The sequence below is a fragment of the Hippopotamus amphibius genome, chromosome 7 (genome assembly GCF_030028045.1).
Source record: "Hippopotamus amphibius kiboko isolate mHipAmp2 chromosome 7, mHipAmp2.hap2, whole genome shotgun sequence".
NCBI lineage: Eukaryota > Metazoa > Chordata > Mammalia > Artiodactyla > Hippopotamidae > Hippopotamus > Hippopotamus amphibius.
This window is the reverse complement of record NC_080192.1, coordinates 15,113,396-15,134,047: the sequence shown is the minus strand read 5'-3', so window position 1 is coordinate 15,134,047 and position 20,652 is coordinate 15,113,396. Positions and strand designations below refer to the sequence as shown.

Here is a 20,652-nt window from a genome sequence, read left to right as displayed (position 1 = left end):
TCCATTTTGGACATGCTCAATTTGAGGGTCTGAGAGCCATCCAAACAATGGGGTCCAGCAGGCAGTTGTATATGTGGGCATGCCAGCGCGGTGGAGAAGTGCCCACATCGGGCTGGGGGCTCAGGTCAGCCAGGTCAAATCCCAGCTCGCCACTTACCAGCTCTGTGACTTGGGCATTTTCCCATCTCTGGGACGAGGCTCCCAATAGCACCGACGTGGTGGACTTGTGCCGATGGTGCGAGTTAATACATGGGAAGAGCTTAGATTTCCGTAGTAAGTATTCAGTAAACGTTGGCTTCCTATAATAAAAATTATCATCAGCAGCGTCTCAGCGACAGTAATTTTCTTACCATTTCTCTCTTTCTAATTAAAATCAAGGACCTCTGTAGCTGGTAAACACTTCTCCGGATGCTCCAGGAATTATCGCTTTACCAGTCTGGGAGCTCCGTGAACACGGGGGGGGGGGGGGGGGGGGGGTCTGTGTCTTTCCTCCATACGCTGCCCCCCGGGTGCCCACACCCAGGAGGTGCCTCAGTCACCTTCATCCAGTCACGTGGGATTCAGCTTGATTCCAGAAAAGATGCTTATTTGAGAGAGTCAGTCAGGTGCTGAGGAGAGCAGAAGGGACTTGGACAGACAGGAGAGAGGAATTTGCAAATTCAGTGACAGTGACGATTCACAGCATCTTTGCTCCCCACGAAGGAGACTCTTGACTTCACAAAGCAGCCTCTTCCAGAATTAGACAGTGGTTTGTTAGAAGAAAGGTTTTCGTTACAGTTAGGCAAAGCAGATACCTCCCCGAGATGTTCCCCCCCCCCGCCTCGGGGCTCCAGATACCTCAGTACAACACCTGCAAGCCCCACCTCTCCCTCTCCGGAAGCCTCTGTGATACGTGCCCCAGGATCTCACCCTGCTGCTCTCACCCTCTTCTCTCTTTCCTGCTCATTTTGCCTGAAGCATCTGCCTTAACCAGTTTTGGGGGAACATGGGTCCCTTAGATGAAGCCCACTGCCACACCAAGCATCTTCCCTCTTCCCCTGGAGATGGGTGCTATCTACATTTCAGTGGGATCCGTGATCTCACCTCGTGTTCTTTTCAAATCATGGCACATGTCTCTGCCCTTTCCCAGATTTTTTTTAAGTTAAATTTCGATTTCAGATAAACAGTGAATAATGTTGTAGTATGTTTGTCCCACTCAATATTTACTAAAGTCTTTTTATTTGCTAAATCTGGCCGCCATAGCTGTAAGAATCCCAAGTCCATATTCACATGAACTGGACCAAGAAGCCCTAGGGCTCAGCCCCATTCTGTGCCCTAGAAGTTCACGTCTCGGGTGCTTATGCCATGGTCTAAAACCAGACCCAGAGTCTTCAGCCCTCCCCTACCCACAGCTGGGGAGCTCTCTGGCTTCCCTGGAGAGTCTTCCAACTGGGGTGGTCTTGGCTCCCCAACCTGCCATGAAAAGGTCTTAATCCTGGAGTCCAGGGTCCAGGTCCAAGTCCCCTAAATACCTTTCTTAGTTCCTTCCAGGGCTCTCATACAGACAAGGCCCTCAGAGGGCCTGGCCTGACACCCGGTTCCTGAGGCTTGTATGCAGATTAGACCCCAGGTCAATGCCAAGCTTCCTCTTTCTCTGGATTCCATCTTCACTGCATCAGCTCCCTCTGGTGGCCGGAAGCAAGCTCCTAGTGTCCTCTAAGAGCCCTGACATCTCCTATGACTGGGTTCCAGTTTCAGGACAGCCTTCCTCCAAGGCTCCTTTGCCAGCTGAGATGAATGACAGATTAGGCACCCAGCGAAGGGTCAAGGGCACACCCATCCCACCCGATTCCTGAGGCTCCCTCGGTTCTTCATTCCTCAGGTCCTCTGCCCCAGACCCTAGCCATACTGGAGAGCCTTAGTGCTGCAAACTTTCAGGACAATAGTCCCTCTCATTTCCTCCAAGGATAAAAAAGAAGGTAGTTCCCTGGCAAACTTAACCCTTCCTCATGCCACAAAGTGGGTTAGTTAGAGGCAGGAATGGAACCAGGAATTCTGGACCCCTGCCTCCTTTCCTGAGTATCCACGTCCAGAATTTGCAAGGAGCAGGAATATGAAGGGGTCAGGGACAGTGCTGACTCCTGCTGAGGCAGGACGTGTAGTTCAGCAGCCTCAGGGCAAGGGCCAGCATCTGAGAAATGGGCACCTGCTCGTACAGAAGACAGAATCCTCGTCCTTTGCTCCATCCCAGCCTTCACTCAGCACCTTGTCACTTCGGGCTTGGGCAGTGACGTCTTTCCATTCGGCTGGTTCTTTTAGCACTGACACATCTCTCCAGCTCTAGGGTCAGGGGTCAGCTCCCCTCAAATCCATCATCCGCCCTCTCCCAGAGTTGGCCTTCCAACAATATCACTCCCCTGGCTGCTTAGAAACCTTCAGTGGCTCTTACAGATAAAGTCTTAGGATTAAGTAAAGTTCCCCACCCTCAGCTTCAGGCCCTCTGCCTGGAAGTTTATGCCCCAGAAACACTAAAACCTGCATAGTTAGCTCTCGTAGCCTGCCACATCTCACGTCCATGCCTTTGCTCATACCAGCCCTGCTCCAAGTTCTCCTACCCTCAGTCCTTCTATCTCCTTATTTAAGACACAGCTCAGGGGTCACCATCCCCAGGAAGCTTTGCTGGACCCCGTCGGCTCTGATCACCTCAATCACTGCATTTGCCACATGGCGTTATCGTGACCAGGGCCTGTGCCCTCTCCCCTTCTGGGCATTGTGTTCCTCTTGCAAACAGGTGCTCAGTAAATGCTTGGTGATCTGATTTGATAATTCACCATGAGAAGGAGGCAACATCCTTTACAAGCAGAGTGTGTATCCCCTTCTTGAATCTCTTAATGCTCTTCCCCACTCTTCCCTAACCTGGCTCACTGTGCCCCACTGGCTGGGTTGGTTTCCGATGCATCTCTTATTTCATCTTGCCAGGTCTCTGCCCTGCTTCCTTTGAAAATAGAGACTCCAGGCATTCTGTGTACATTTGGCCAACGTTTTTAACACTTCCATTTGCTGGGTGCTGTCTGGACTGGGATGCAGAGACTTGCTAGACAGGGTCCCTGCTCTCAGAAGTTTGCAGCCTGGAGGGGAAGTCAGACAAGGAGAGAGGCAAATAGTAGGTGCTGTGATGGAGGCACAGGGTGACACAGCAGATCGCCAGGCCAGCTCTCCACAGACTGCCTTGGGCTCACATCCCAGCTCACTGCTTGTCGGCTGCATGGCCTCGGGCAAGTCCCTTATCTGTGTCTATTTCCCATAGTTAAAAGAGGGGGTGATGATAGTACTTACCTTTTGGGGTTATGGGGGGAGTAAACGAATTAACTCATGTAAAGAGTTTACCCGTAGTAAACAGTCAGTAAATATTAGCTCAGTATACTGAGGGAGCGGAGGAGAGACAAGACAGACAGGCAGCCGTTGTAAAGGAGGAAGAATCAAGTGATCTCTGTATTCTAGCTGGAGCCTAGAAACAAGCACTTGACATGAAAAGCAAATGGAAAGTCTCCCCGGTGCTTCCTAACTCTTGTGGCCCTCAAGGACCAGTCCCTGGGGAAGCTTCACCCAACTGACCATCTCTCCCTCCCTTAGGGCCGACGACTGCTTTTGTGCTTCTCGGAAGCTGGACGCAGTGGCCATCGAAGCCAAGTTTAAGCAGGACCTGGGTTTCCGGATGCTGAACTGTGGGCGGACGGACCTGGTGAAGCAGGCAGTGTCTCTCCTGGGGCCCGATGGAATCAACACCATGAGCGAACAGGTACGGGGTCCTCTGAGTGCCCGAACAGGCACCCCTACCTCCACCATGTGCCCCGCCCCAGGGCCACGTGGAAACAGCAGGCGCAGGACAGAGACTCCCCCTACTGGTGATGTGGGGCGATTTTTTAGTTTGTTTTTTTCTTAGGGTTTTTTTTTTTTAAGTTTTTAAAATATCTTATAAAAATATCCTTGTTCATCTTTATAGACGTTGCACGTGATCATTGCAGCTGAAATGGAAAATAGAGAAAAATAGACCTATTCCAGAAAGGAAATAATGCCATCATCCAGATAACTGTCCTTTATATTTAGCTTGTGTCCTTCAAGTCCTTTTTCCGGCATGGTTAAAATTAGTTCTCTGCCGGCCTGTTAGTGCATCACAGAACAAATCCAAGCAGATTTTCACCAAACTTTCAGAGTATGTTTAAGACACACAAAAGTCATTCTGAGGGACCCTAGGAGACACCTCAGAGATAGGCAACCATCCCCCAAACCTCTGAAACTGAGGTACAGTAAGAGGCTTGTGTGTCTATCAGGGAGACACCCCGTGTGGGTGAAGATGTCACGGATGGAGAAAACAAACAGCAGCTTTCAATGAGAGCCCCAGATGGAAAGTCACAAAGGACAGATGGAGCTGCTTCTCACATGGGCAGCTCATGCAGCAAGTTCCAGGGAAGGGATAACAGCTAATCATTTTCTTGAACAACACCAAGGAGCCCTAATACACATACACACACATATTATTTTTAAAAAACGGATTTATTATATCTTTTTTCAATATTTTATATTAAAGATACTTTGCAATATCATTAAATACTTTTTTTTAAATCACTTTTAATGGCTACATAAAATGGTTATATTATTTGGTCAGTTAACTATACCTCAGCTGTTGGATACTTAGTTGTTTCTAGTTACTTATATTAATAATGCTAAGTTTATTGTATGTCAATTGTATCTCAATAAAAGTTCTTAAAGAAAAAAAAATAATGCTGAGCTAAACACACTTACATAAGTCTTTCTTCAAATCTCCGATTATTTCATTAGGGAAATTTTTTAAAGTGGAAATAGTCGCTCAAATGCATCAACTTATCTTAAGGTTTTTTATCTCAAATTACTTTCCCAGAGACTATTTCGTTTTACACACACTCCAACTGTTTACGTGTACTCTATTAATCTTTTACTTATCTTTTGCCTGTTTTTCATTAGAGTTTAATTGTTGTTTTTTTTCTTTATTTCAGAGAGCTCTTTACATATTAGGTGTATAACCCTTTGTTATATTATGACAAATGTCTCAACTTATTGTAATGATTTTCTTTTGAGATTTCTTCCATTACTTTTACGCCTACAAACGGATCCAGTTAGATGTCTTTTATGGTTTTAAGTTTTTTCGCTGTATCTCTAATCAAACTGGAAATTATTTTTGGTGTGTAGTGTGAGATAAGGCTCTAACTTGAACATTTTCCCAAATAGCCGCCTTCACAACACTGTGCGTTGAAAAATCCATCCCTTACTTCTGTTGGTTGTGGTACTTTGCAATAAGCAGGAATCATGGGCAAATATGGAATTCCTGAAGGATGTTCCTCATATGCTTCCTTTTTGATTGTAAAGGATGATGTAAAAGCAGATGTCGTGCTGGGGTCATACTCAGAGGCACCAATTTCCCTTGACACTGACCAGCAGCTCATATAGAGCAAAGAGGACACCTGTTATATTGTGAAAGAGAAAATGTCACGGAAACAGTGTTTACCAATTAGATAGCTTAGGGCTGATATTGCAGAATCCAGAAAGTTCCTAAGAACTTTCAGGTGAAACCAGCCACTTGTTTTAGCAAATACTCTTAGATCTGTTGTACCTGAAGACAAACAAAAAATCCTCCAGCTTAAGCCAAGATAAATGAAGAAGAAAAAAAAAAGGCAATTTATGTTTCCCTTCTTGCTTCCATCTTGGTTTTCAAAATATGGAGGATTGTGACCTTATAGGGCTGTACATTTACTTTAAAATGCTGGGTTTTGAGTACAAGCATAGCCTCCTTCACACAAGTAAGATTTTCCGTTTGTTTTGTCAAGTGACACAGCCGCCTTGTAAACCTCCACCCTCTGGTTTTTAACTCCCCACAGGGCATGACCCCCCTGATGTACGCCTGCGTCCGTGGGGATGAGGCGATGGTTCAGATGCTGCTGGATGCCGGAGCTGACCTGAATGTGGAGGTGAGGGTGCGGATGGCTGCAGGGCTCCTGGGCCTGGCGGTCCCCAGGGAAGGCGAGCAAAGAGAGGGGGGCTTTATCTCCCGAGAGCCACTGCTGAGGGTGCTCCGTCCAGCAGATAGGTCAGAACAGCTGTTGGATTTCCTCCCTCCTGAGGCCCCAGCCCAACCAAACTCCACAGAGCTGCCCGCAAGCATTTTTCATTTAAAAATAACCAATGAGGCTGCAAGGAGCCCTAGCTTTTCCCTTGGCTCAGCTGTACCGCGTCTCTGATTCTTTCTGCGGATCCATTCCTTCTGGTATCAGGCAGAGAGAGCTCTCCTGAGCCATCAGCCCTTTCCTCAGCCAAATACAAAGCCGGTCTATGTGCCCTGGGCTAAGGTGTAGCTCCCCCAGATCTTCCATGCTCCCCCACTAAATCCTGATTGGCTCACCTGGTTGGCTGGTTGAAGCCTCAGGTCTTAAAGCTAATTGCAAAGCTTCCTTGAGGCAGTGTGATATAGTAGAAAGCAACCCCCACAGGCTTCAGAATTTGACACGTGGGTTCAAATTCTGAAACTGCTGCATCTTAGTAACTTGCTTTTCTGCTTGGGCAAGTAGTTTAACCTTCCTGAGCCTCAGTGTTCCCCTTTGCAAAATGGGAGAATAATCGCACCCATCTCGGAGAGTTGTTGGAAAAAATAAATACAGTAGCATCAATTTGGGACTCAGTTAATATTGGCTCCCCCCCGACCAAGGCTTATAATAGGTGAAATTACACTTTTTGACCATGTTCTATCCTGTCTTAAGACCCATTCTCACAAAAAAGAGGAAGAAAAGAGAAAAAGACCCACTCTCTTCTGACAGCCTAATATTGGCAGTGTCAGAGGCTGGGAAGATAGATTGATAAGCTAGAGTCCTAACTCAGCCACCCCAGGAAACTTTTTTCAGTTCAAAATTAGATGCTCTTGTAGTCTTAGCACTGTGTTTAAAAAAAAAAAAAATTAGTGTGCTTTATATTCATCTGAGGAAAGTAGGCAATAGACATGGTTTTGGATCTAGAACCATTTTGGATCTTATAAGTTTCAAGTGTCGGGGATTTTTTTTCCCCTGCTATGAATCCCCAAGCACCATGCACATCCCTGCAAGGGCTTGTCGGCTTTGGGTCCAGGTGGGGCTCTTTGGTCCTCTAGCCTGTCCCATAGCTCCCAGCTCAAGGTCCTCCCCCAGCCAATGATTAGTGAACTCAACTGCTCTGAATGAAGGAGGCATCGAGGTTATGTGGCCCCAGGAATGTTTGGAAGAAAAGCCATGCATGGGTGGCAATCCTGCAGGACCCTAACCTTCAGCTGTCCTGCAGCCCCTCTCTTGGCCTGGGGTATTTGAAGGTCCCCATATGGAAAGACCCATATCAGATTGCTTATTCGTGGCATGCCCAGGGAAGGTTTGTGCCTAGGTTTCCAGTAGCATGAGGGTCCTTGTCAACCAGGAAGCCAGCAGAGGAGTGAAATGAGGCCAGTGTGGGGTGAGCTGTGACCAGATGGTGATGTTCCTCCATCAGATGAGTGGTGGTCTTGCTTGTCTTGAAAGCTCGAAGCAGACTTCCCCTTGCCTGGGATTTGCCACTGCCAAGAATTTCCCCTAAAGATGTGGATGTGGTGACAGTGGCTGCACACTCCCCGCCATCCCGTAGCTCTCAGAAGCACCGCCCTCCCTCAAGCAGGAAGAGGAGACAGGCAGGGGAGCAGGCTCACTGTAGCCACCATTACAGCTTCTCCGAGGCTCCTTAGAGGTGGTCGGAAGTCATCCAGTTTACTCTTTTCAGATGAGATGCAAAGGAGTCCTTATTGTGCACGGAGGATATAAAGTCAGTTCCCCACATCTCCAGCGTTTCCCGAGGCGCCTTCCAGGACATCCTTTAATGCAGCTCTAGCCCACGTGCCCAGCCACAGATAGGTCAGATTTGCTGGTCTAAGTATTGTGAAGGTCACATTTTAAAAATAACTTCAATTTGTTTATAGGTTGTCAGTACTCCTCATAAATATCCATCCGTCCACCCCGAGACCCGCCATTGGACGGCTCTGACTTTTGCTGTGTTGCATGGACACATTCCTGTAGTTCAGGTATTAACGTATTTCCCTGTCCACATCTGACCTTTAATTTTACCTCTTTCATTACACAAATCTGTACCTCTCCCAGCATGCCTATTCCCTAAGAGATTCATATTGGTTAATTGCAATTAAATATAGCACATTCATATCATATGAATGGAAATATTATATGTAATGATCTATATGGCCTGGCTTTAACCAATATGAACTTAATACACACCCACATGCAGCCTCACACACACAGTGGCAAACTTACCAAGTTGTTCCCAGTTGCTCGGGGGTGGGGCCTGAGCTGTGATTTTGTGGATTTGTCCATTTTTGCTTGTCGCAACGTGAACGTAAGACGTGGCTGGTGTGAGACCTTAGAACCTTCCCTTAGGTGTGACCCCAGTGTTTGCATAGAGTCTAGTGGTTTCCAACCAGTGGAAAGAAATGTCCGAGTCACCAGGGGAGCGGTTCCAAAGGACAATTGCTTGGATCCCACTTATGGAGAATCCCATCCAAGAGGTCTAGAGTAGGGTCTTCACGTGTGTATTCTGAAACAGCTCCCTGATATGGACAGGTGTCCTCATCCGAGGTCCTTTGGGCACAGAAATGTGTTTTGCTTGCACCTCTTGCTTGTAGAGTTGCTGTTCAATGAATAGCCATTGAGTATATTCTAGATCTTAAACTCAGTTTATTCTAGATCTTAAAACTTTACTTCATTGGAAACAAGAGATCAGCATCCAGGTCCCAGACCACATCTGACCCCAGAATAAGTGCTGAGCTTTGGGAACATCAGGAACTCACCTCCTTTTATGTGGTCCAAGCCTCTTAGAATTATGCAGGGCAGAAAATAGTGTGCCAGGGACCCCTAGGCAGTGTTGGAATTCCACAGGAATCCTTTGTTGTTTCCTAGGTCATGGGAATCCTTAAGACAGGTCCAAAGTCATGTTTCAGGAGGTTGAGTGTGTGACATGTCACACCCAGAGCTGGTTTCTGCCTGTAGAACGTCATGACCAGCCCACTCCTAGTAGAGGAATCTGAGAAAGGAAGGGTCAGAGGGTGGCCTGGTGGACACAGATGCCATCCCTTAACATGCAGTGGCATCCCCAGCCTTTAAGTCAGGAATAGGAGCAGCGGGCAGCCAAGCAAAGCTAAACAGAAGTCAGGTCACCTCTCCGCGGCAGGTGCGCACATCATGGAATGCCAAGTAGGCAGCCCTTTCCTGACTGTGCCCTCAGGTAGCCCTGAACAGGTAAGACAGATGTTTCCCCCTCACTTTACATCAGCAGTGCACATGCACTATGAGATCCGGCATGGACAGAATCTCTGTTTTTAGGAAGCCCAGCCTCTTAGAGAATGCACAATGGGGTCAAATGCTGCAGCACGCCTGGAAGCTCACCCTGCCACTTTATTCATTGATCTTGCTGTCCAGGAAACTCAGCGTTTGCTGAGCTGTCCTCAGAGCCCTCCAGGGGGTTCTAGAAGCAATTCTTGTCCTGGTTGGCCCTCGTGGTCCCCAAAGCGTTCTTCAGAACTGTTGAGATTCTACGGTTCTAAGAGTCCCCACCAATACTCTCCGAAGCTTTGTGTCACCGACCCCAAAAGGAAGCCCTCCAACACTGATGCCACGAGCTTCTAGCTCAGTGCTTCTAGAAACTTTAGTGTACATATAAATCACCTGGAGAACTTGACGAAATGCAGATCCCCATCATTCAGCCTGGGGTGGAGCCTCAGAGCCAGCATTTCCACAAGCTCCCAGGGGATGCTGATGCTACTCTCCATGGACCGCAGTTTGAGTGGTCTGAGACGCTAGAAGATATGAGAGGCTCTCAGGTCACCCTCTGAGGTGCCATTGGCCTCCCCTTGTGCACATGGCCACAGACCCAGAGGGAGGGCAGGAACACTGGAGTCACACTGATTTCCACCAGCTTTCCCTGGCGTCTCCTCACACGCGTGTCCTTTAAACATCTCAATGGCCGCTCTTCCTCCGCAGCTCCTCCTGGACGCCGGGGCCAAGGTGGAGGGCTCTGTGGAGCACGGCGAGGAGAACTACTCAGAAACGCCCCTCCAGCTTGCAGCCGCCGTAGGTAAGCGTTACTGATGCTCATCCTAGCCAAGGGGCTCCACCACCCTGGCCCTTGATGTGTCTGTGACTGTGTGTTTGCTTGATTCTCTTATAAAACCCCCTTCTCTGGGCTTGCAGGAAATTTTGAGCTGGTTAGTTTGCTGTTGGAGCGTGGCGCGGACCCCCTGATAGGAACCATGTACAGGAATGGAATTTCTACCACCCCCCAGGGTGATATGAACTCTTTCAGCCAGGCTGCAGCCCACGGACACAGGTAGGCTAGGATGGGCCAGAGCCACAAGGTCCCAAGTGGTGCTTGTTAAAAATGCAGATTCCCAGGCCTACCCCAGACCCACTGCATCTCTGGATGTGGGGCCCAGAGGCAGTCCAGGCCCGGCCAACTTCATGCAGTGCACGTCCACTCAGACTGGCTTGTCTGGTCCTTTCCCAGCCGGCTTTCAGATCACAGAGACGTCACTCGTTGCCAGTGTTGGTCAGAGTGCATCACATCACCTGTCATGCAGTGAGAAGAATCCGTTTTAAAGAATAATAAACCCCCTCATGTTTGGTTACCTCCCAGCTACATTTCCTGCAGGATTTACTCCATCAGATTTTACTACACGTAACCCCAAGGGAAGCAAATTCACTGTGGGGGGACTGCAGGCAGACAGTTAAGAGGGCAGAATTCTAGAACCTTCTAGATATTTGGGGAATCCACTTAGCTCCAAGTTGCCCTCAAGGAAACACAGCCAGTCCTGCCCCACCATCTCCTCCATCCACCAAACGTAGCACCCGTGGTCATGCCTCTGAAACCACCACCCAGAGTTGGTCCCATCCTTCCCTTGTCCCAAGTGAGAGGTCTCCCCACCCCCCCACCCTACCCCATCCCCGCCCCGGCACAGCCCTTCCATCTCTGAGTGTCTTCATCTCTGGGTTTATGATTGACAGGAATGTGTTCCGCAAACTGCTCGCTCAGCCAGAGAAGGAGAAGAGTGATATCCTGTCCCTGGAGGAGATTCTGGCCGAGGGGACTGACCTGGCGGAGACAGCCCCGCCCCCCCTGTGTGCCAGCCGCAACAGCAAGGCCAAACTCAGAGCCCTGAGGGAGGCCATGTATCACAGCGCTGAGCATGGCTACGTGGATGTCACAATTGATATCAGGAGCATAGGTCAGTCTGGGGACCCTCCAAGGCTGGGCACAGTGCTTTTGCCCAGCTCCAGGTCACACACAAACACACACATGCATACACACACAGACACATACACACACACCCCCACGCAGCCCAGGAAACTTCTCATGTGCTGGTTGGAGCACTTCCAGGCTAAGTCCCCACACCATCCCCACAGACAGCAGCACTCTGCCAGCCCCAAGGTCCCATCCTCAGGTCACCCTTCCACGATTCCCAGACTCTGGACCCTGAGTTAGGAATTTGAATCACCTGGGGAGCTCGTCTGAATACAGATTGCCAGGCCCTGCACCCAGAGGCTCTGCTGTCGAGGGTCTGGATGGATAAAGGCTGGAAATCTCTGTGTTTAACAACCATCCCAGGTGGTTCCCAGTGGCTGGGGAGTCGCTGCCTGAGAGCACCCAAATCCATGAAGCGGGGCCACCGGCATCAGCTAGGGTGAGGGCTTCTCTTCCCGAGCAGGGCTGCGCCCATTTCAGGGACAAAGCCACCCTCGGGAAACGTTAGGGGTGGCTCTCCCTTGAGCGAGCTAGCCCAGAGCCGCCTCCTCTATGAGCCTGGCCTTCACCCATCTAACAGCACTAGCCCTGGCCCAGAAACAGCAGGACGGAACATGGGCTGTAAACACAGGGTGTGGCAGGTTCGGGTAGGCTGAGGCCCCCAAGGAGGGGCCCCAGGTGCTGTTCTGGAAACTGGTCTCTCCCAGAGGGTGGCTGTTTAGTGCTGGGGACGTTTATGTCATTGCCCTGGGAGCCTGTGTAGCTTGATTCTGAAGCTCGAGACCTCAAATGGTGCGCTTGTTATAAACAGTAGCGAGGGCCTCAGCCTCACGGTGAGCAAATCAGGCAATCAGCTGCCTGAGAGGTTTCTATTAAGGGAGGAAGACCTGATGAAGTGCCTGCAGATGGAAATGTTGTTTTGCACACGGGAGCAGCGCCGGTATCCTCCTATGTCTTCATGTTCAGATGGAACTACCCGCCCTGGCCAGAGCTGCAGATGGTGAGGTCCATCCGTGGGTTTCACCAGCCCTAAGCTCTGGGCACGGAGGTAGAGGGAGTGCAGACGAAGGAAGTCAGAACTCAGGAGGATGCAGTCTGCATGAGGAGTGTGCGTTATAATTCCCACATTCTACACAATGATTACACCTCGTAAAATGCAGCCCCTAATAATACGAGTAGCATGCAGAACTAAACAGCCGTAGTTAAGGGAATCGAATTACAACCTTTAATTTCAACTTATGCACGTCTCTGGGGGGAAAAAAGCAACACTGGCTCTATTTATTGAAAGGCAGGCTCTTGGTCTCATGATGTGGTAACCTCCCTGTTTGGAAAGGCCAGCTTCTAGATTAAGAAACGCCCTCTCCTCTGGTTGTTTTCTGTCCTCCCCTCCCCCACCCTTACCCTCCCCCTTTCCAGGTGTCCCGTGGACTCTGCACACGTGGCTGGAGTCTTTGCGGATCGCCTTCCAGCAGCACCGCAGGCCTCTCATTCAGTGCCTGTTGAAGGAGTTTAAGACCATTCAGGAGGAAGAGTACACGGAGGAGCTTGTCACCCAGGGCCTGCCCCTGATGTTCGAGATCTTGAAAGCCAGCAAGGTACGAGGGGCTTAATGCCATTGTGCTCGTAGGCAGAGAGCAAGGCCAGGGGTTCTGATCTCGGTGCTCCCTGAGGCTGGCCCCGCCCCCCGGGTGGGATGCCTGCAGCCACAGCACTGGTGCAGATGTGCCCTGGCTGGTTACAGCTATTTGTGCGGCCATGCGTGGGGCAGCCACTTTACTGAACACCGGTTATGTCCCAAGGCACTTGGGACAAAGTAAAAGATATCTTACAACCCCGGAAAATTTGCGCAAGAGAAAGATGGGGAGCTAAAGCCCACCCATGGGATCCAAGGGCATCTGAGATGGTTTGTGAAACAATGTTAAATGGGGTGGCACAGGGCCTGAGGGGTGTGAGGTGGTCAGGGAAGGTGTCACTGAGGTGCTGAGACCAGGGCAGGCCTGGACGGGCATTAGGAATCCATCAGGAAGGGGGAAATGGGTGGAGCTCCCTAGGTCGATGGGGTGCAGACGCCGCCAAGGTCCCTGGAAAGCCAGGCCCTGAGAAGGCTCTCCAGGTCTGAGCATTGGACGAGCCTAGCGCTCGAGGCTCACGGCTTCCTCGAGGGCCTCCGAGTTCCTGCTGACACTACGTTCCCAGCAACAGGGAGATGCCGTAACCCCTGCACAACAGGCTTTGCAGGACTCTGGGGTCTCTCTAAGATAGTGGAGCCTGTGACGTGTCAGGGAAACCAAAAGGGCCGTGTGGGCTCCCCTGCCAGGCGTGGCCGGCGAGTTGTGGAGAGTGGAGGGGGGAACGTGGAGCAGTCTTCTCCGGAAGCAGGGATGGCCCCGCAGTAAAGCAGCAGCAACACCCCAGCTGCTTTCTGAGCCTCGGAGCACCTGGCCGGGGTCCAGAGTGGGTCCCCTTAGGTATTCTCATTAGCGCCAGGGTCTCGGGGGCCCCTGTGGGCTGCATGTGTGCTTGGGCCAGCCCCACTGAGATCCAAAATGGGAGCAGATGTGCCGGCTTTCGGGTAATGAGCCTCAGCGATTCTACAAAGAGCAGAACCTGCGGGAAGCATTGCAAAACCAAACTCTCCCTGCCCCTCACCCCTCACCCCCCCAACTTGAAAAGAAATAAATGAATAAGGCCTGAAATCACCTAAGAAACCACCTTAGTGAAAAAACATTGCTAGGTCTATTCCCAGGGTCTGGTGTTCTAATTGGTTTGGGGTTTGGGTTTGTTTTTTTCCTCCTTCTACGGGCTGTAGCAGAAATTCCAGAAATGACGAAGGTATCCCATGTATGAAGGAAACCTAATCCATGGATTTTTAAAGTAAACTTTATTTTGAAGTATGACATACATCAGAAAAGTGCCCAGATTGTAACTTTAGAGCCTCATGAATTTTCATGTGTGATCAGCACCCAGACGGGGAAGTCGACCATTACTGGCACCCCAGCAGGGCCCTGATACTCCACACAGCCGCTCCCCACAAAGGACAGCCAACAGCAGCTGGTAGCGGCAGCTGGAGGCCTGGAAGAAGGGAGGCGCCTTTGGCAGGAGCTGTGGACCAGAGTGGGCTCCCTGTCGGCTGTACTGATCTTAGAGGGTGTGGGGAGCCAGGGATGGGGCAGGAGCAGCTTATGGTCAGGAGGGGGTAGTCTGGGAAAAGGGGTGCATTCAAGGCTCAGGTTTGCCCTTGTGGGGGGGGGTCAATGGCAACCCCTACTGGTGAGATGTGGTATTACATCATCGTGTACACTGACCACAGTGGGGAAAGAAAGACGGGATCAATTTCCTGTGGCTGCAGCGTGAAGTCAGGCATTCCCCAAACATGGCGATATTCCTGCGGTCAAAAGATGTCTGCAGAGAGATGGCAGCAGGGAAGTTCAGAGAGTTGAGAGTTGAGAAAGTGCTACAAAGTTCTGCCATCAGAAAATGTCCTATTGGAGTGAAGGAGTAGCCATGCATCACAGGACTGGCCAGCATTGTTCCTTCTCCCTCCACTAAGGGATTCCTGTTTAAATCATGTCAGCTGTTCTGTGTGAACACATACCTGATTCTATCAGAATAGTGAGTAAGAATATAGAATTCCTGTAAATAAATCCACTTATGGTCAACTCACAGAAGTATAGCCATTCTGTCAGGTGAAGTGATGCCTTCTCCCCATCCTTGACTCATGCTGTCATACGATTCTTGAAATCTAGTTGCAGATGTGCTTTTTTGCCCCCACTTCTAAATTTTGTGTTCAGTGTCTCTAGAGTTCCCCAGGAGTAGAACAATACAGTCATTGTTTTAAATACATCTGTCTAAAGAGAGCTCCTGGCCCATTTCTCCCGCACATAATTCCTCTGGGCATTTTTTCATTCCGTAGTCATGAGTGCCCACGAGGCTACGGGGTGACAGGACCTTCTTTATCCTCCTTGAGCTTACTGTGTCCAGGGGAGGGGCAGACACCCAGTATGCAAGGAAATACATCAGCAAAAGAGAGTGAGAGCATGATAAATGCTATGGAAAAAAGTGAACTTGGACAACGATGTAGTCTCTGATGGGTGGAGTAGGCAGGGTCTAATTTAAAGAGGTTGGTAAGAAAAGTCTCTCAGTGGAGGTAGCATGTGAACAATCACCTAAGTGAAGAAAAGCTTCCAGCCACGCAGAGGTCTGGAGGAAAAGCATTCCAAGTGGGGGAACTGCAGGAGCTCCTGGTGGGAACGTGCTTGATGTGCTGGGGCAGCAGGAAGCAGTGGGATACAGGAGAAAGTGTAGGAGATGGAATCAGATTGTTTGGAGCCTTTCTCCATGGTGGAAATTTGGAGTTTCCCTCCATGTGTACTGAACAGAACACCACTGGAGGCTTTAGCCAAGGGTGAGACATGAGCTATGTGGGTTTTTTTTTTTTCCATGTTGTTTATACACTTTTTAGGGCTTTTTCCCACTTTTTTAAAATTGAGTTTTGTAAATTAAACTTTTTATTTTGAGACAATTGTAGAGTCACACCCAGTTGTAAGAAAACATTCAGGAAGGTACTTTGTTTCCCCCATTGGCAGTGTCTTGCAAAATGACAGTTAAATATCACAACCAAGATATTGACACGATGCAGTCAACACCCAGAAAATTCCCATCACCATAAGGATCCCTCCTGTTGCCCTTTTATAACCACACCCATACTCCTTCTAACCTCATTCCCTCCTTATGCCCCAGTAGCCACTAATCTGGTCTCCATTTCTCTAATTTTGTCATTTCAAGAATGCGATTTCAATGGCATCTTACAGTGTGTAACTTTTTAGGTTTGGATTTTCTCAGCATAATTCTCCGAAGATTCTTGCAGGTCTTTGCATGCGTTGATAGTTTGATTCTTTCTATGGCTGAGTAATACTCTGTGGTATGGATGGATCACAGTTTATTAACCACTCATCCACTGAAGGACATCTGAGTTGTTTCCAGTTCTGAGCTATTACAAATAAAGCTGTTATAAACATTCCTGCACAGGTTTTTATATGAATATAAGTTCATTTCTCTGGGATAAATGCTCAGGAGTGCAATTTCTGGGTTGTATGAAAGTTGCATGTTTAGTTTTTAAAGAAACTGCTAAATTGTTTTTGAGAGTGGCTGCACCATTTTACATTTCCCTCCAGCCTATGAATAACGAAGTTTCTCCACATCCTCCTTGTTTGGCACTATTGCTATTTTTTATTTTAGCCATTCTGATAAATGGTATCTCGTTGTGGTTTTAATTTGCATTTCTCTAAATGGCTAATGAAGTTGAACATATTTTCATGTGTTTATTTGCCATCTGTATATCCTCTTCAGTGAAATGTCTCTTTGTGTCTTTTGCCCATGTTCTAATTAGATTGTTTGGTTTTTCACTGTTGAATTTTGAGAGTTCTTTGTAAATTCTAGAAAATCGTCTTTTGTCCGATACATGGTTTGCAAATACTTTCTCCCACTCTATAGTTTGCCTTCTTATCCTCTTAACAGGGTCTTTCACAGAGCCTTTATTTTGAGGAGGTCCAATTTGTTTTTCCTTTTATGGAGCTTATGCTTTTGGTGTCAAATATTAGAACTCTTTGCCTAGCCCTAAATCATGACAATTTCCTCCTGCATTTTTTTTAGAAGTTTTATAGTTTTCTGTTTTACACTTAATTTGTGAGTCATTTTCATTTTGAGTTAATTTTTGTATGAGGTGTGGGACTTAGATCAAAGGTATTTTGTTTTTGTTTTTTGTTTTGCCAGTTGATGTTCAGTTGCTCCGGCACCATTTGTTGAAAAAGACTATCTCTCATCAAATTACTTTTACAACTTTGTCAAGTCAGTTGGGCATATTTGTGTGGGTCTGTTTCTGGGTTTTCCATTCTGTTCCATTGATCTATGTGTCTGTCCCTCCACTATTACCACACAGACTTGATTACTGTAGCTGTAAGATAAATCTTGACTTGGGTAAATTGGTTCCTCCCATTTTATTCTTCTTTTATGAAATGAATTTAGCTATCTTAGTTCTTTGCCTTTTCATGTACATTTTAGAACAAATTTGCTATGTCAACAACAACAGAAATCTTGCTGAGCCTTTGATAGGAATTGTATTAATCCTCTATATCAGTTTAGGGAGAATTGACATCTTTACTATACTATGTCTTTCAATCCGTGAACATGGTATGTCTCTTGGTGTCTTTAGATCTTTGATTTCTTTCATCCATATTGTGAGTTTTCAGGGTACAAGTCTGGGACATGTTTTATTAGATTTGCACATAACTATTTCTCTTTTTTAAACAATTGCAAATGATGCTGCATTTTTATTTTTTATCCATGTGTTGATTGCTAGCATATGGAAATACAATTGATTTTTGTATGTTTATCTTGTATCCCGTGACCTTGCTGAACTCATTGATTAGTTCTAGGAGTTTTTTGCAGATTTATTGGGATTTTTCTACTTAGAAAATCCTGTCATCTGCAAGAAGAGATGGTTTTATTTCTTCCTTTTCAATCTGGTCTTGGAGATTTCTTTAAGGGGATTTTTTTAAATTACAAATTCAATTTCTTTAATAATTACACAGCTATTCAAATTATCTATTTAATATTGAGTGAGGTGGGGTACTTTGTGTTTTTCAGGGAATGGGTCCATTTCATCTATGCTATCAAATGTTCATGTGTAGAGTTGCTCATCATATTCTCTTATTACCCTTCTGATGTCTACAGAGTCTGTAGTGATAGCCCCTGTGTCATTCCTGATTTTGTTAATTTGTGTCTTCTCTCTGTACTACTCTGTTTTAAGTTTCATTGATTGCTGCTCTTTATTTTCTTGCTTTGGGCTTGTTTTGTTTTTCTTTTCTTTTTTTTCTTATTGTGTTTTTCTCTTTCCAGGTTCTTTAGGTAGAAGCATAGATTATTAATCTGAGAGTTTTCCTCTTTTCCTGTATATGCATCTGATACTATACATACCTTTCTCAGCACCACTCCGGCTGTGTACCACAAAATTTGATACGCTTTATTCTCATTTTCATTCAGTTCAGTGTGTTTTTTATTTCCCTTGGAACTTCCTTTTTGACTTATGAATTATTTAGAAATGTGTTGCTTAGTTTCCAGGTATTTGGAGATTTTCCTGTTACCTTTCTGTGATTGATTTCTAGGTTGATTCCACTGTGGTCAGAGAACTCCGTCTATATTATTTCAATCCTTTTAAAATTCTGAGGTTGCTTTTATGGCCCAGGATATGGTCTGTCTTGGTATATGTTTCATGGGTACTTCAAAGGACTGTTTTCGGAAATTCCCTGGTGGTCCAGTGGTTAGGACTCAGTGCTTTCACTACCAGGGCCCGGGTTCAATCCCTGGTCAGGGAACTAAAATCCCACAAGCCATGTGGCATGGCCAAAAAAAAAAAACCAACAACTGTTTTCTGCCATTGTTGAGTGGAGTGTTGCATAACTGTGGTTAAGACCCTGCTGGTTGATGGTGTTGTTGAGTTCTTCCATATCCTACAGATTTTCTGTCTAGTTATTCTATCAGCTGAGAGGGGGATATTAAAATCTGCAGCTGTAATTGTGGATTTGTGTGTTTCTTCTTTTGGTTCTATCAGTTTTTGATTCACATATTTTGCAGATCTGTTCTTTGGTGCATACACACTTAGGACTACAATATCTTCTTGGTGAATTAACCCTTTTATCATTATATATTGCCCTTCTCTGCTTCTGCTAATTTTCTTTGCTCTGAAGTCTACTTTATCTAATATTATTGTAGTCATTCCTGTTTTCCTTTGATTAATGTTCATGTGATATATTTTTCCATCCTTTACTCTCAACTTGCCTGTTTCATTAGATTTGAAGTGACTTTCTTATAAAAAACATATAGTTGGACTTTTCATCCACTCTGCCAATCTCTGTCTTTTAATTGGTATATTGAGACCATTTATATTTTATTCAATTATTGCTACTTTAGGGCTTAAATCTGCCATCTTATTTTTTGTTTTCTGTTTGGTCTCTCTGTCTTTTTTCTCTTTTTCTGGCTTCCTATAGACTACTTGAACAATTTTTAAATTCCATTTCTATTTGTCTGTAGTGTTTTATTATCATTATTTATTTATTTATTTATTTATTGTCTTGTTGGGTCTTCTTTGCTGCTCGTGGGCTTTCTCTTTGTTGTGGTGCGCAGGCTTCTCATTGCGGTGGCTTCTCTTGTTGTGCAGCATGGGCTCTAGGCACGCGGGCTTCAGTAGTTGTGGCATGTGGGCTCAATAGTTGTGGCTCACGGGCGCTACAGCGCAGGCTAAGTAGTTGTGGCACATTGGCTTAGTTGCTCTGTGACATGTGGGATCCTCCCAGACCAGGGATCGAACCCATGTCCCCTGCATTGACAAGCGAATTCTCAGCCACTGTGCCACCAGGGAAGTCCCTTGTCTGTAGTGTGTGTGTGTGTGTGTGTGTGTGTGTGTGTGTGTGTGTATTATATAAAACATCATAGACTACTGGTGTCCTCATTTTACCAGTTTATAGAAACCTTACTTCCCTTTATGTCCCTTTACTCTCCACCATTTATGATATAATTATCTTTAAATATTTCATCTACGTACATTTAGAACCACATCACTTATTTTTGCACCAACCATCAAACATAATTAGGAAACTCAAGAGAAGAAAGAAAATCGATTATGTTTATCCATATTTTTGTTTACCATGTTCTTCCTGATGTCCCAAGAGTCCTTCCTCTAGCCTTTCCTTTCTGTTTAGAGAAATTTCTTCAGCTATTCTTTTAGGGTAGGTCTCCTGGTGACAAATTCTCATAGTTTTCCTTCATCTGATAATGTCTGATTTCCCTTTCATTCCTAAAGGGTATTTTCACTGGTATTGTGTACTTGATATTTTTCTTTAAATCAGTTAACCTTCTCTTAAATGTATTTAGAAAGGAAACATTATATTACTGCCATAAATTGAAAACCCTCATCACTTGCTGTGAATAGAAGGTACATGGATGACTATTTAAAAGCACTTGAATTCATTGTGTGTTTGGTTTCATTTTGTGCGCAGCTCCAGTGGGGCTACACGCTGACCTCACAGAATTTCCTGGGGGCAGGGACACGTCTCACACCACCTTTTCCAGGTGCAGAGAGGCTTACTGCACACAGGTCAGCCTGGCGCATCCCATAAGGGAGGGGCCTCTGTAGGGAAGAATCAGTTGCTGTTGACAGTGGATTGAGGCAAAGAACTCACTGCCAGTGTCCCCAGAAAGTAACAGTAATCCCACATTCTCTTGATTCCGAGACACAGCTTTTTCTGCCTTCCAGCATTTCTCAACTTGAAATGGGTCTTAAAAATGGGTGTG

The 20,652-nt window shown here is 46.7% G+C and overlaps 1 protein-coding gene across 2 annotated transcripts in view; it reads left to right on the top strand.

Annotated features, from left to right (window-relative positions):
• Positions 1-20,652, top strand: part of ABTB3 (ankyrin repeat and BTB domain containing 3) — a 298,989-nt gene that overhangs the window by 248,866 nt on the left and 29,471 nt on the right. Inside the window, exons 5-11 of one of the 2 annotated variants that reach the window (XM_057741444.1) lie at positions 3,613-3,778; positions 5,892-5,981; positions 7,979-8,080; positions 10,047-10,140; positions 10,257-10,392; positions 11,067-11,287; positions 12,721-12,899. In XM_057741444.1, coding sequence (XP_057597427.1) covers positions 3,613-3,778; positions 5,892-5,981; positions 7,979-8,080; positions 10,047-10,140; positions 10,257-10,392; positions 11,067-11,287; positions 12,721-12,899 — 988 coding nt within the window. The remainder of the gene's footprint in view (positions 1-3,612; positions 3,779-5,891; positions 5,982-7,978; positions 8,081-10,046; positions 10,141-10,256; positions 10,393-11,066; positions 11,288-12,720; positions 12,900-20,652) is intronic. The other variant, XM_057741445.1, reaches the window with a different exon arrangement.